The 14,787-nt window shown below is 35.4% G+C and overlaps 1 protein-coding gene across 2 annotated transcripts; it reads left to right on the plus strand.

Moving 5' to 3' along the window:
• Nucleotides 1-1,180: 1,180 nt before the first annotated feature.
• Nucleotides 1,181-13,403, plus strand: LOC141813969 (uncharacterized). Of its 2 annotated transcripts, none has more exons than XM_074701971.1 (4): nucleotides 1,181-2,031; nucleotides 2,120-2,319; nucleotides 12,509-12,589; nucleotides 12,679-13,403. In XM_074701971.1, exons 1-4 carry the CDS (start codon nucleotides 1,356-1,358, stop codon nucleotides 13,066-13,068), a joined length of 1,347 nt encoding a protein of 448 aa, XP_074558072.1. In that variant the 5' UTR covers nucleotides 1,181-1,355; the 3' UTR covers nucleotides 13,069-13,403. The 2 variants fall into 2 exon arrangements, with proteins under 2 accessions (XP_074558072.1, XP_074558073.1); XM_074701972.1 differs by having other exon boundaries at nucleotides 2,120-2,307.
• Nucleotides 13,404-14,787: the final 1,384 nt, after the last annotated feature.

Here is a 14,787-nt window from a genome sequence, read left to right on the forward strand (position 1 = left end):
AATAACAATCTTAAAATTTATAATAGATACTATAAAATCAATAAGATTACTTGTTTTAGATGAAGATGGAATGACTTGTGAAGATTCATTGTCCCCAACGACTTCAATGGGTAGCAATGCTTTTATTAACAGAAGAATAATAAAGTAACTTCACCTTAACATTTTTAAGGAATAAAAATAAATAAATCTACCTCTTGTACCCGGTGCACAGTGGCACAACAAGAAGGATCAAGGTTTTAATTCCCACTAATAAGCAATTATCCTACGGTGGATGTCAAGTAGAATGTTCAATGTTGTGTGTCTGACATGTGTACTTTTCGAATTTATCTGATGATCGATGAAAATTTTTTATAGAATCAAATTGATCATCTCTAAAATTAATCAGTTTGAAGAGAATAGAAGAGCCGATCATCTCTAAAATTAATCAGTTTGAAGAGTTGGATATTTGAATTATTAAAAAAATATTTATATTTGCCCCCTAAACTATTGTGCAACAGTAAAACATCTATGTAGTTTCCTGGGCATCTAAGGTTTGAGTCCTAGTTGAGATGCATTATAAGATGAATTTCTTATCGTGGGAAGTTAGTTAGGCCTAAGAAAGTTGGACCATTGAGCCTCTCATTGTAAGCTCTTCCAAATTACTTTGGTAGTCGATGAGAAATTTTTATAAGATGGATCGATTATCCTAGGATTAATCAATTCTAAGAGCTGGATATCTAAATTACATAAGTTATGCTTTAAATTTATCTAGTAGATGAATTAGAAAAGAAGATTATTTACTTCGACGAAACTTGAACATCTAAATTATATATAAAAAATATTATAAAATTTTAGAATATATATATATATATATATATTCATTCAACTCTATTATTTTACCTAAAAGTATTAGGAGACGAGGTAGTTCTATCTTGTTCTAATTGAGTTTGCTTATAATTAATAATATTATCAAAACAAAATACTTTCATGGTCTTAAAAAGGAGCAAGTGAAAAAAAATATTTTTGTGAATTTTGAAATGTGGGACACATTTTAGAAATTTTTGAAACTTGGAGGCACTGATTTGAGATTTCTGCCAAAATAATTACTTTCTGTTAATAATCGACCCATTTTCGACCCATTTTCCACCCAAGTATCACAAGGTCTTGAAGCCGACCTCTTCATCGCAATCCCAGCCGGGCCCCGAAGCCTTTCCTCTTCGCCAGTCCCAATTTCCACGCCTCCCTCCTTCCGTCCGTCCCTGTTCCCCACGCGATAGAAGAGAACCCCAAGAGCCGCCGCCTCCGGTGAACGGGACACGTTTCCGACTGCTCCGTCGTATCACACCGACGGGAGGAGAAGCAGAGAGGAGGAAGTGATGGCGTCTTCGGTGCCAGAGTCGGCGTTGGCTGACGGGCCTGTGATGAGCATGATGAACAAGCGCCTCCGAGCCCTGCGCAAGAAACACAACCGCATCTTGCAGATGGAGGAGAGACTCACCCAAGGGAAGCCGCTCAACAAGGAGCAGGAAGAGGTTCTCCGCTCCAAGCCCGCAATCCTCACTCTCATCGACGAGTACGAGAAGCTCCAGGGTCCCCTCGCCGCCGCCGTCCAGGAGGAGCTCGATCGCACGTCTTCCGCCACCGCCTCTGCCGTATCTCCTCCTCCTCCTCCTGTCTCTACCCCTCAAGAAGAAACCCCTATCCTCGCTGATGACAAGGAGGAGCCGGATCGGGCTGTGATTGACATTTTGACCTTGGCCTATTTCGGGTTCCTGTTCGATGTCAAGCCGCAGAGCGAGTTTGCGGCGATGATGTTGACCAGGACTCACGAGCGTGGCTGCTGCTTGACCTACGACTACGTGACGGACGATGCCACCGACCTGCTTGGCGAGCAGGATCTCGATGCGATATCGACGCTTGGCTCCTTTCTCACTTCGCGGCCGGTCTATTCAGGTGTCTCGCATAAGGACGCTCTCCGCGCCTGCCTTCAGCACGCAAAGCTCTGGCTTATGAACGCTGATCAGCCTATCCAGCCTGGGACATCGCTCACCTGTTAGTGCCTTTTGGTTATATGTGGGTGATGGATTTCTTTTTCTGCATCGTTTGTTGGTTTTGACGGTACATGTTGTGGACAATTTAGATTCTGGATTGAGGGAAAAGTTGAACAAGATTTTGGCTTCGGACTACTTCACCACTACGCCAGAAATGAAGGCCCCTGGTGATGTGGCAGCTGCTGTGGGGAAGTATGGTGCTGCTTGTCAGGTTCATATTAGTGAGGCAACGACAGTGCCCTCATCAGTCGAACAATCTAAAGATGTCCAAATTCCAGTTGAGTCTGAGGTGAATGTGAAATTTTATGGTTTTTCTTGTATGAGCTAATTTTTCATTTTTCTTTAATTTTTATTTTATTCATTCATCTTATCTCGTCATGTATTTGCCATTCATATGCTTACCCAATGGATCCACTCTACTTTGAGAAGTGAAAATTTTGAAGTTGAAACTGTTACATCAATTGCAGACATTGGGTCCTAATAACTACTGATTATTGTTGGTGCATTCGTGAGAGGGGGGGGGGGGGGGGGGGGGGGGGAACCATCAGGGGATCTTAATATAAACATCATTGTTCCCTAGGAATTCACTCAAACATAGGATGGTTACTATGCTAGAAAAAGAGAAATTCTTTTTCCATTTTATGTTTTGTGGGTTTGCTACATTACATTTTTCCAGTTATGCAAGTTTTGACGCCTTATCCCACTAGTGCAGCAAAATATGTGGGTAAGGATTAGTAAGTGTGTTAAAATAACCCCCAAAGCATCTTATTCACTTTTAGAAGCTTTTTCAATGTGGTTATAAGCTTGAATCTTGACAATTATGTGATTGAAGAGAGTGGGCCTTGTGGGGATCTTACATTTATTTCTAGAAAAGAGAACTGTGGCAAAACTGTTACCTCAGCAACAGGCCTATAGCTCCTCCAAACTGCATTTTTCCCATGAGGTACTTTGGTGACCTTGTGTTGCAGGTATTTAATGGGGACATTTGATTTTTTGGATTGCAATCTAGCATTTTGATTTTTTGCCTTTTCTAATTCTAATATCTAAGTTTTGGTTGATATTTGAATTATATATAACTCATCACTTTTAGCAATTATTCTGTTGTGCAGTATAACATTTGGGTTTAGCCATAATGACACAAACAACATGGTCTTTGTATTGGTTGTCTGTAGAAAGTGAATCATTTGAAGCACATTTTAAGAACTTGTTTGTTAAAAGATTGTCATATTGAGATGAAGTAACCTAACTTAAAGCTGTCTTCATTTTTTTTTTTTTTGTCTTTTTTGGGAGAAAGAATGAAAGGATTATTGCATAACCCAACTTTTTGTACTTTGGTATACTTGAAAACTATTTTCAGACTAATATGATTAATAAGGCTCTTCATTTTTGAAGAGTAAAACTTAAGCAAGTGTTAGATAAAACTCAGTAAGAATAAGGAAGCTTGGATTTTCTATGACTCATGCATTTTTTGTTTTTGCTTTCCCTCCTCTCCTTGTTATTCAACAACTAAATCATGATGAACTGCCACCACCAATAATGAGAGAAATGTAGCTGCTGTTAATGGGAGTTGTATCTGTAGACTAAATTAAACAACCTAGAAAGTTCTAAAAATCTGTTACCTTTTGCAGCTTAATCAATTTCTTGAAGCCATTTGATAATTCATAGGGAAGAGTTCAACACAAATAAATCACTCAGATAAGGAAATTCATTTCAAATCCTATTATGCATTCTGACCAACAATTACACCGCTTAATGTCTAGGAAAGATCCTAATACTGGTACAATCAAGAACTGAGCGGTTAAAGATGAAGAGAAAGAAGTTAATTCTTTAGGTGAATCATCAGAGATAGAATTTAGGATACTTTTGTATTGAAATCCACACCAGGTTACTTGTGGAAATGCATGATCTTAGCTTCACATAAACATAATCTCTCTGTATTAGTGAGGGAAAATTCAAAAGTGTCTCTACCTATTTAGATGTTTTGGATAAATCCTATTTACATCCAGGTCCTCGTACATTTACCTAATCATAAGTGGATCCTTAACAATCTCCATTACAACAATCACTGGGATACAACTTGAAACTTTAATCACTGGGATTCCATGCAAACTTTCTTAGGTGGATGTACCTCTTTATGAGTCACCAGCGAGCACCTCTTTATGAGTCACTAGAGAGGTTGTTAATGTTCATCCAAATGAAAAACTAGTGACAAAAATTTGGCATGATGATTTTCCCATGTACGTTGCCTCTAACTTGGTTTTATGATCTGTTTGTTAGATACAATGGAGGGTAAGCATATATGCTTCTAAATGTAATGAGAGCACTATTAAGTTTAATCGTGTCAAACCTAATGAATCTGAAACAGAACTAGTTATAACTCATAACAAACAAATCAAATCCCCTCATACTTAAATTGAAAGATCGAACTTAGTATTCCAAGAGATACTAGTTGGAGCTCACATATAATCTTATTACCTTCCTCGTAGATTAAAGAACTTGTGATTTTTTTTGAAAAATTTAATTCTAGAATAGTCACAAGAACGAGATTACTTTCCCCATACTTAACTTGAAAAGGAAACTAAAGATAATGTAAGAAATACAAAACTTAATACCTCAAGAGATAATAATCAAGGCTTGTACCTTATTTAGTGACCCTTCCGCAAGACCAGAGAACCTTTAGTTGACTCTCAAGACCTAATTCCAAAGGAACTTCTTAATATGAGAAACATTGAGCATGCTACTATTCATATAATAGACACATTTTCTACCTCAATTAGAGATCCTTCTCGCAAGATAAAAGAATCCTTAAGTTCCCCCTAGACTCAACATCAGAAATTCTCCTACTCACATCCTCCCTTTAAGAAACTTATCATGTGCAATTAGTTGTGACCCAAACCATGATTTTAAAAAATGGCCTAGGCGGCTACCTTGGTGGTTGTTATAGGACTTTGCTTCACTTGCAGTATAGGTAATCTCTTTTAGGTGGGTGCTTCAAAAATCAAGTAAGCATCCTGATAACCTGTTTATGTTGCTTAGGCAGATGCCCAGATAACCTAGGCAATTAGGTCAATTGGAGATTAAGGGGTTAGTTTAGGAAGGTACATTTAATAACGGGAAAAGGCAGTTTAGTGGCATGATGAAAAAGTCAGATATTATATTATGATGGCACTAATTCTGAATTTTCTATGTGTTTTCTTGCAATGTGGATTTGTCATTAAGAATCTTATGCTTTATTGTAGTTTTTTGCTTGATTAGTTGCAATGTGAAATAAGATATATTTTGTTGATATGTGGTTTGTGAGTTTTAGTTAGTGTTCTAAATGATGACTGAGATGACCACCTAGGCGGGAGGTGGACGTCAACCGCATCGCCTTTGCCTTACACGGTACTTTAGGTGGTCAAAGATGAGGCGAGGCTAGTGAGGCGGGCTAGGCAGTGCATGAGGCGAGTGAGGCAGTGGATGAGGTGGTCAAGGCAGTAGTGGTCAAAGTCAATAAATTAAAAAAAAACCTAGATATATTGATACACTTTCTCTTCCTTCCAAAACATAAATAACTCCACCAAGTCACCCACAACCCACCTCCTTCTGCTTGGAACCGCCGTTGCCACCGCCGCACCACTGCATCCCGCACCATTGCATCGTCGTTGCCTGCTACCATCACCAACACACTAGGTTAGCTTTTATATATTTTCTAGTAAGTTCTTGTTCTAGTGTTTGATCTTTTATTTAATTATTGAAGATTAATGGCGGAAAATGAGAAACAACTGGAGGTGGATTTGAAATGAAAGTTTAGTGATATTATTTGAGATTATGGGATGTTGTATTGCAAAGAAAAAAGAGATTGGATCATATGCAAATTGTGTAAGAGGCTTATTAAGGGAGGAGTTTATCGGATGAAGCATCAAACTACTGGTATTGTAGGACAAGTTTAAGCATGTCTTAAAGCATTCGATGAAGACAAAAAAAGAGTAAGAGCTTATCTTGAAAATAGCAAGAATAAGAAGCGAGAAAGGGTGGAAGAACTAAAAGAAGGGAGGGTAGAAGTAAATATACATATATCTAAAGAAGCTTATTTATGCATAACCATCATTTAATTACATATACAGTTTATCATATTATGTATAAAAAATAGTAAAAAAATTTAACCGCCTAGGCAACTGAGGCAGTAGGCAGTCACTGACTGCCCTGCCATTGCCTATCGCCATTTACAACACTTGTTTTAATAATGTGATAAATGATTAGAATTTATGATTGTAAATTTGAATGTACGAGACTATTTTAATCATGGTTTAAAATCTCGTGTCAGATTGGACTACACGAGCAAAATATTTCGTTCCACCTGCCGATCGACACACTGTTGACACCGATATTATGCCGACACCAACACTTTGTCAACACCGGCACTCCTCCCCCGAGGCCCCGCGACCACTACGGAGGCATCGAGTGAGCTCCGCAGCGTGGAACCGGAAGTGGCAATGAAACTAAACTTAGGTTTTAATTAAACCGAGATTAATAATTTCATAGGGATAATCAAAGTAGGCTTAATTAAACCCTAATAGAATTATCCTATTAATTTAAAATATATATATATATAATTTGTTTTAATTCTAAAAAATATAATATTTTTTTATTTATTTACCATATGGGGTGCCACGATCTCATATTTTTTTTTAAAAAATATTATTTTATTTTATTGTATTTTTTAATTAAAAAAAGGGCAGCTCAATGTAAGAATCTTCCGTCAATGCGAAGTCCCGAGGAAGAGTCTATTGTACACAGCCTTATCTTACTTTATAAGAGGTTGTTTTAGAGACTCGAACCCGTGACCTCTAGGTCACATGATAATAACTTTACTGTTGCGTCAAAGCTCCCCATTGTTTTGTATATTTAAAATATTGAAATTTAATATTTTATTTTTAATTAATATATTTGATATTAAAAAAATATTGAAACCATATCGGTACGGCATGATACGATACTGAAACTGTATCGTTTTGGTCATAGACCGAAACTCTAATACGGGATATAGGTTGAGATTTTAAACCATGATTTTAATAATATTTTAATGTTCTCCTCCTAGGTTCTTGATTAGGTGTTTGACTATCATTTAGGTGCTAGGCGATTAGCTAACCACCTATCGCTAGAATCATTTTTTTATAATCTTGACTCAAATTCTTAGAATTTTTTATAGTAGCTTAAGAGGCCAAAAACTAAAGTGAATATAAAGAATGGGACAAATCAAGAATGTGAGACTCTTTTTTATTAATTGACAAATTGCTTGGTAGTTCTATTGAGGCCTGTACTAGTATGTTTCTAGATATAGTTAATGTAAATACAGAAGGGGAGCATTGAATGGTAAAGTTGTTGTTTGACTCAGAGGTCACGGGGTTGAGTTTCAAAAATAACCTTTTGCAAAGCAAGGTAAGACTGCGTACAATAGACCCTTCTTTGGGACCTCTCTTTGATAGGAGCTTTATGCATCAGGTTGCCCTTTAATCTCTAACAATTCAAGCTTTTGTGATAAGTGGTTATGTAAAAAGTATTTTCTCATCAATTATGTTGTATTTTCAATCAAATGAACTACAGCATAAAGGATACAAATATATAAATTGGTTCCTTTCCTAATAGCTTGTGCTTTTGGTCAAGTGGTTAGCCAATCAATTTCAGCATGAATCAGCTCACCAACCGAGTTGTTTTTATCTATTTCTTTCCTCTATACAAGATTTCTATCGAGCATATTAAGAGAGACATGCTAATTTCTTGGGGTTTTATATTGAGCAATGATTATTATGATGTATCCAACTTTTTTAGATCCGTGGTATGCCAATTAACCATATTATAGTTTTGAGCTTGTCAACCTATTGACTACTAGTAAAATATATTAAATTATGTGTAGTTGTTCATGAATTTGAGAACTCTGATAAATACTTCTCTAAGAACATTGATGTCCGTTTCTTTGACTCATTGTGAGAAAAATCAATTCTAATGTCTATTTGTTTAAGTCACCAACTTACCAAAATATTAATCCAATACTCAGCATTTTTAATTTGATATAGGTCTAGAATATTATTTTATTTTATATCTACTTAAGAATCTTGTTTTAGCTATTGTTATTATTATTATTTTTCCTTTTGGTATTTCAAGCAACTTTAGTCTAGTTTGCCTGAGTTGTATGGAATTTGGTTATTATAAGGCCTATAAAAGATGCCCCTCTCATTGTTTAAATCATTTAAACAATAATGTAACATTTCTGTTTTGTTGATTATTATTTCTTTTGGGAGATATACCCCTCAAGATTAGTGGTTGAGGGATAGATATTCATACGGATGCTGCATCAATACATCTAATGTACTAATGCCAAGTTCCTTTGTTTTTTTTTTTGCTCCTAACACTCTTTAATGAGACGATTATAGGTTTCAAGTTTCATGGAAGATCTAACCTTTTATAATATCATACAAATTCTATCTGGAAAACTTCTCATTTTACGTCTGTATGGAATATGGGTAGGTTCCCTTGAAAAGTTTAACAAAGATCATGCAGCAGATTTTGCTATCATCACCTCTCCATCAAGAAATGACTTCAAATCTTTCTCTCTTTTTTTTTTTCAATAATTATATCTATATGTGAGTGCATGAAGTTTTGTTCATGGGAGTATATTTTGATACCTAAATTCACTCCTGGGAAAAATCATGGCTATATTTTAGTTATATTAGATTTTGTTTATTGATAAAAAAAGCATAACTCAGTATCAGTGGTTAAAACCATGCAAAACAAGATAATGCATCTCTATTTTATCAGTGATCTGGTCTGGGTTAATGATGTGGTCAGATGGGGAGATTTATAAAAGTTCACTTGCAAAGCTTCTACCACCTCAAGTTAAGCAAGATTCTATACTTTAGCAACATAATATGGTTAGCACCTTCCATCGTGCCAGCCAAATTTGGACTGGTATTATATGATAAAGTATTATGATACACATTGCCAGCAGTTGCATGAGTTGCTTTTGGAACTTGATCAATTATGAAAATGTGCTTATTGGATAATATCATTTTGCTTTGTTGAGTTTGATAAAGGAAAAATATTATATTATGTCGTAAGGAATAATTACGTATACATGTATGACTTATGGAGAAACTCGAGATCTAAAATAGCAGTATGGGACTAAATCCACAAAGCTTAATATCTAATGCTTTTAACACTCCTCAAATTGCAGCATGGGTACTATCTATGTTTTGTTTGTTATAAACTAAGAAATGACCATAATGAAATGAAAAAAATATAATATTCACACGTAGGTGAAAAAGATTTAAGTAATTAACAAAGCACACAACCAATAATCCCCTCAATCTCAAATTAGCAAAGCTTTGGAAATAGTTGATGGACTACATAGGCGATGATTCCTTGAAAGCATCAATAATTGAGAGGATAAAGAGAAAATGGATGAGCATAAAGAAAGAGAAAAATGATATGGAACTAGGAGGAAAAACAAGATCACACAAGCAAGTCTCTCCAGTGGGCTTCTCCTATAAGTGACACATACAATAACAGAAATAGGATGATGGAAAAAGAAAGCATTTAAGGTCTTGGAGTAAAAATAGATATCTCTTTCCGATCTTTGAATTGGGGATATGATACTATGTTAAATTTGAGACACACTTCAAAAATATGCTATGATCAACTTAAATGAATTTTAATTTTATGATAATCTTCCACTCAGGTTTTATAAGCCTATAGCAATTAAATTGTTAATTGAATTAAAATTTTAGGTTACCAAGTTGTAAAAATATAACAAACACTAACGATTATGCCTTACTATACAAAAATGAGGGTTGTGAATGGAATGAGAGCATTAGATCCTTTAATATTCTATTAGAATTTTCCGAACCCTAGATTAAATCTCTTAGGACATTTAATATTGGAATTGGTTTGTTCATGTAATACATATGTTTATCTTGATTAACCATGGAGAACTAGACTATATGATATGGATACATATTGTCTCCTCCTATGCTGATTTGATCACTCTTTTTTTATTGATGACGTGCTTTGTTGGTGTTTCCTCACTTTCCCTTCCCTCATATTGCTTCTCCTTTCTGTGACAAAATCAAATGATTAGTCATGGGATGAAACTGAACGAGATTGGTTGAGACTGGCCTGTATTAGTTGGTATCACTGAACTTGTGTCACTATGGCGACACGATGAAATTTACCCATATATTGGTCAACAATTCGAATGATATATTTTAACAATGCTGGGTGCTACCTATCACTGCTTGAAACCATGAAATTCACAATACCTTATATCTAATACTTTTACCATGTTTCTTCTGCCGCCTGCAACAGAGACTCCAGGACTGCTAATATTATTTAAGCAATCTAATAATTCATTTTCCATGTTAAAATATCTTAGTTTTATTCTGTGCTATTTTTGTAACAACAAATGGGTTGCTTGTAGGCCCTAGATTCTATGGACCGGCATTTAATCTTTCTTTCTTTCTTTGGAGTTCCATCGTTTTCATTGTTTCCTTTTTCAAAAAAAGGATGAAAAACAAGGGTATATATGAAAGATAGAAGAATGGAGGGAAAGGATGAAAAATGAATTTTTCTTTGAGTTATTCTATTGAACGCATATATAGAGAGACAATGGACAATTTTTTAATGTTCACCAAGTTTCCATTAGTTTTCACTGTGGTGGTGGATGAGTTTCAAAGGATAGATGCTCAAATTTATTCATTCAAATATTTATCTTTCCATCAAATGAAACAACTGATGGATGATCTATCTGTTGACTTATATCTTGCTCCTATTCTGCCTGCAACTTATCCTTCAGGAAAATCAAGCCTTAGATTAAACCTTGTAACAGTAAACATTGAATAAAGTGAAGCCAAATCTGAATATATGGAAAAGTAAAATTAAATACAATTTTATATGTAACTGTTTTAAAAGTGTCTCCTGCTTCCATTTGATGTCTTTTTAGGTGTTTCCTGTTGAATTTATCATTCTTTCTCTTACTAGTGTTGCTAACTTAAATTAGACGTGTGACATGGCTTTTATGCTTTTTTGTACTTGGAGTAGCTAATGTAGAGCTCATTCTATGCACTTGAAAATTTAGATGTAAAATTTGCACATGGACCTTCCATTGTCAACCATTCACTAGAAAGGTGTTAATTTTTTAACAGACTTCTAATTAATCAAATTGACACAAGAAAATAGAACTACTTGATGTGCTGTAGTTCTTTTAGCTTTTCCTTTTCAAGGGGTATGCCTTGGCACTACACATTTATTCCTCTTCATCTAGTGGTTCTTGGTTTTAAGTCAAGAAACTTTTCTATATGCAGGACTAAGGCATGTAAATTTATCCTTCATATATTGTGTTTTTTTTTCCCACACAATGACTCTTCTGCCTATAGTTTGCTATCAAAACATTGCTAGTGCTTTATTCTCTTAGGGCTGATTACTATGATGGAATATATGAAGGAGAGGAGGGAAAGTGACAAAAATATGCATAAATGATGGTGTTACATATGCAATTTTGTGAGACTGTCCCTTATCTCTTCCAGATCTTCATCCAAGTAATTAGAACTTAGACAAAATATACACTATTCGGTGTGTGTGTGTTTCTGTAGAAAAGATTAGTTTAATTGATCGAATGCCAAACATTTATTTAGTATTTATAAGTAGTTAATTTGTAACACTATTAGATTGATATACCTAAATATTGATTCTATAATCTGTATACTTTGTGACTATTCTGGTATGCATCCAACATTCAACAAAGTGCCATTTCCATTTTGTCTGCACGCTACACCTCAAGAAGTAACTAAAATAGATTGAATTTTAAGAAGCATTCAGGGTTTGAGCCTTGAAGTGGCCAAAGTTGGGGATGTGCAATGTTGAGGATGAGAAAGCCAAATAACAATTGGCTGAGCTTTGTCTCAAGTGTGTGAATAGCTTAGACAGATGGCTGTTGATGTAGGGGAAAATCATTAAATGTAGAATGAGGACTTGGAAAAAGAGAAGAGGGGCAGGAGGAAATATAGAAGAGAAGTTAGTGTTTTAGAGAAGATAGGGAGGCGAAAGAAAAGGGGTATTTGGAAAGGAGAAGAGGAGGAAGAAGGTGAGACAGAAGTATTGGATCAGTTTGCTATTATAGCAATTGAAGGATTAAAAATAGGAAGCGATGGAAGAGGTTGGTGGGAGAATTGGAGAATAGGACAAAACTAGAATGTATCTCCTTTATCATATTAGACTGGCTCTTGTTCAAAATAAACCTTTTTTATGACATTGACACAACGTTAGATAAAGAAAGTATGAAACAATCCTAGTCTACAATTACTCTTAAATCCTTATTGATGTTTATTCTTAGTGCCTTGTATTCCTGATAATACATTTGGTTTAACTTTTAGCTATTGCTAGCGTCATGTTTGTTTAAAAAATGTTGTGGAACACAGTGACATCTGATATTTGTTTTACTGCAGGAGGATGAACAGCAAGAATTTCAACCAAATGAAGTTTACCCTGATCATGAAGTTAGCCTTTCTGATGAGCAACTAATCACTGTAAACACTAGGACTCGATCCTGTTTTTGTCCCAACTAAAATTGATCTTCAATTTTCTACATGTTTCTTTCTTTTTGTTCCACTTGCAGGATGAAATAGACACTGTCAGCTCTCCAGCAGTTGCTGTCTCCAACCAAGAACAAGAAAAACCAGAAATAATTTCAGAAAACCTAAATCCCAGAGATGTGGAGCAGAAAGAACAATATCATTCGCGTAGGCCTTACCACAATAATCGAGGTGGAATTCGGGGTGGTATAGGTGGTCCTGGAGGTAGGAGGGGTTATCGTGGTGGTGGTCGTGGTGGCCGAGGTGGGAATGGTAGCTACCAGAATGGCTGGAGTCAGTACTATGACTCTAACTACTACCCTAGAAACTATTATAGTGCGAAGGGGAGAGGGGGTCGATCTGGTGGTTCAGCTAATTATACTAATCAGGGAAGTCATGTCCCTTCAAATGTTGAGTCGGATACTAGTGCATAGATTTAAGAACTAGCTCTTGGCAAGAACTAGCTATTTTACCTGAGGGGCACTTTTGAATCTGAAGACTTCCCACCAAGGCTCAGGCTATAAGCAACTCACTCGAAATCTGTGGGCATTTAGTGTTATATATTGGATGCATCTCTCTGGATGTTGGGTAATGAATCTTGAACTACTGATAACTTGTTTAGAAAGCACTAAAAGATAAATTTGTTTAGAGAACAGATCTGTATAATTCGTGGTAATTCGATATCCTTGTATTACCATTATTGTTTGCTCTGTGCCCCTCTGGCAATTGATTGAGCAGAGAGCTATCAAGGACAGTTTTGATTTTCTAATTTTTTTTACTAGCCATATGATTTGTTTGGTTGCCATGGCAACTTGGAAAAACAATGAATCAGCAACTATGAAGTGTTTTCCTTCACATAGACATTCTAGTGGATGATTGTGAACAACAAATTGTTTACAAAATTGGATAATTTGACTTGGTGAGTTTAGATATTTTTCATAGGTTTGATTGTATTTAAATATTTGATACATTATCATTGTATTAAAATATTTGCTATGTTATCTTTGTATTCAAATATTTGATATTTATATTTGTATTGTGATTTAATTAGTTTAATTTAAGATATTTGATCTGTTATGTTGGCTTTTTTTTTTTAATCGTTAGATCATTTTGAGAGCATGGATAAAATCCAACGGCCTCCAAATTTAAATTTAAGAAGAAGATAAGTATGTAGTAATTTTGATCAAAATGATTAAAGGTCATTTATTAAGATCACTTCGAAATTACTTTTAGTTGAGGAGAAAATATCTTTAGTAAAAAAATACTACATAATCATTTATAAGTTGTTTTGTCGCTTTACACAGGGTGGACTCCAATCTCCTACCATGCATCTATCTCTTTAAATTTAAAATTTAATTAAAAAAACAATCAACTAAAATTATTGAAAAGTATATGTAAATCTCAATAATAACCTCTATCTATTCAAATTTAAAAATAAAAAAAAAAATAATTATACAATAATTTCGACTGGATCTATAATGTAATCACTTTTAAATTGTTTGGTCTTTTTAAAAACAAATACATACAGTGGCTTAGATATCCTTGGCAACTTCTCAAATATCCTTGGTTTTCTCAAAGGTTCTTGATCCCTGTCTTCCCTATAAATCCTGTGTTTCTCTCTTGTACCTCTCCTAAAGCTTCTCCTAAAGCTTCTCTCTCTCTGCCATGAGTGGCCCAAAGTATTCTTATCCTTATCCAGCTCAAGGTATGCCTCATCCAACTCCCTCTCCTTATTCCTTCAGTTAAACTTCTTGCAGCTTGGCATGAAGTAAACAGACTGTACAGTGTAAGCAATACTCACCTAGATAGTAAACACTACTCAGTTACTACTAAGATTCACTACGAGTGAATTCTGATATATTTTCCCATTCTCTGAAAGGATATTATCAAGGACCACCTATTATGGCTCCACCACAATATGCTGCTCCTCGACCACCAAGAAGAGGGCTTGGCTTTCTTGAAGGATGGTCTGCATCTCCACCTCTTTCCTCTTTCATTTCCCTTTAATAAACTTCGATGCTGTTTAATTATTATTCGTGACTGTGTTGGTTTTGCAGCCTGGCATGCCTTGTGTGTTGCTGCCTGATCGATGAGTGTTACTGCGACCCATCCATAATATTCATCAGCTGATCTGATCATGCCGTCACTACTGA

The sequence above is a fragment of the Curcuma longa genome, chromosome 20 (assembly GCF_044706935.1).
Source record: "Curcuma longa cultivar G26 ecotype Majalengka, Jawa Barat chromosome 20, ITB_CL_G26_1.1, whole genome shotgun sequence".
In the NCBI taxonomy this organism is placed as follows: domain Eukaryota; kingdom Viridiplantae; phylum Streptophyta; class Magnoliopsida; order Zingiberales; family Zingiberaceae; genus Curcuma; species Curcuma longa.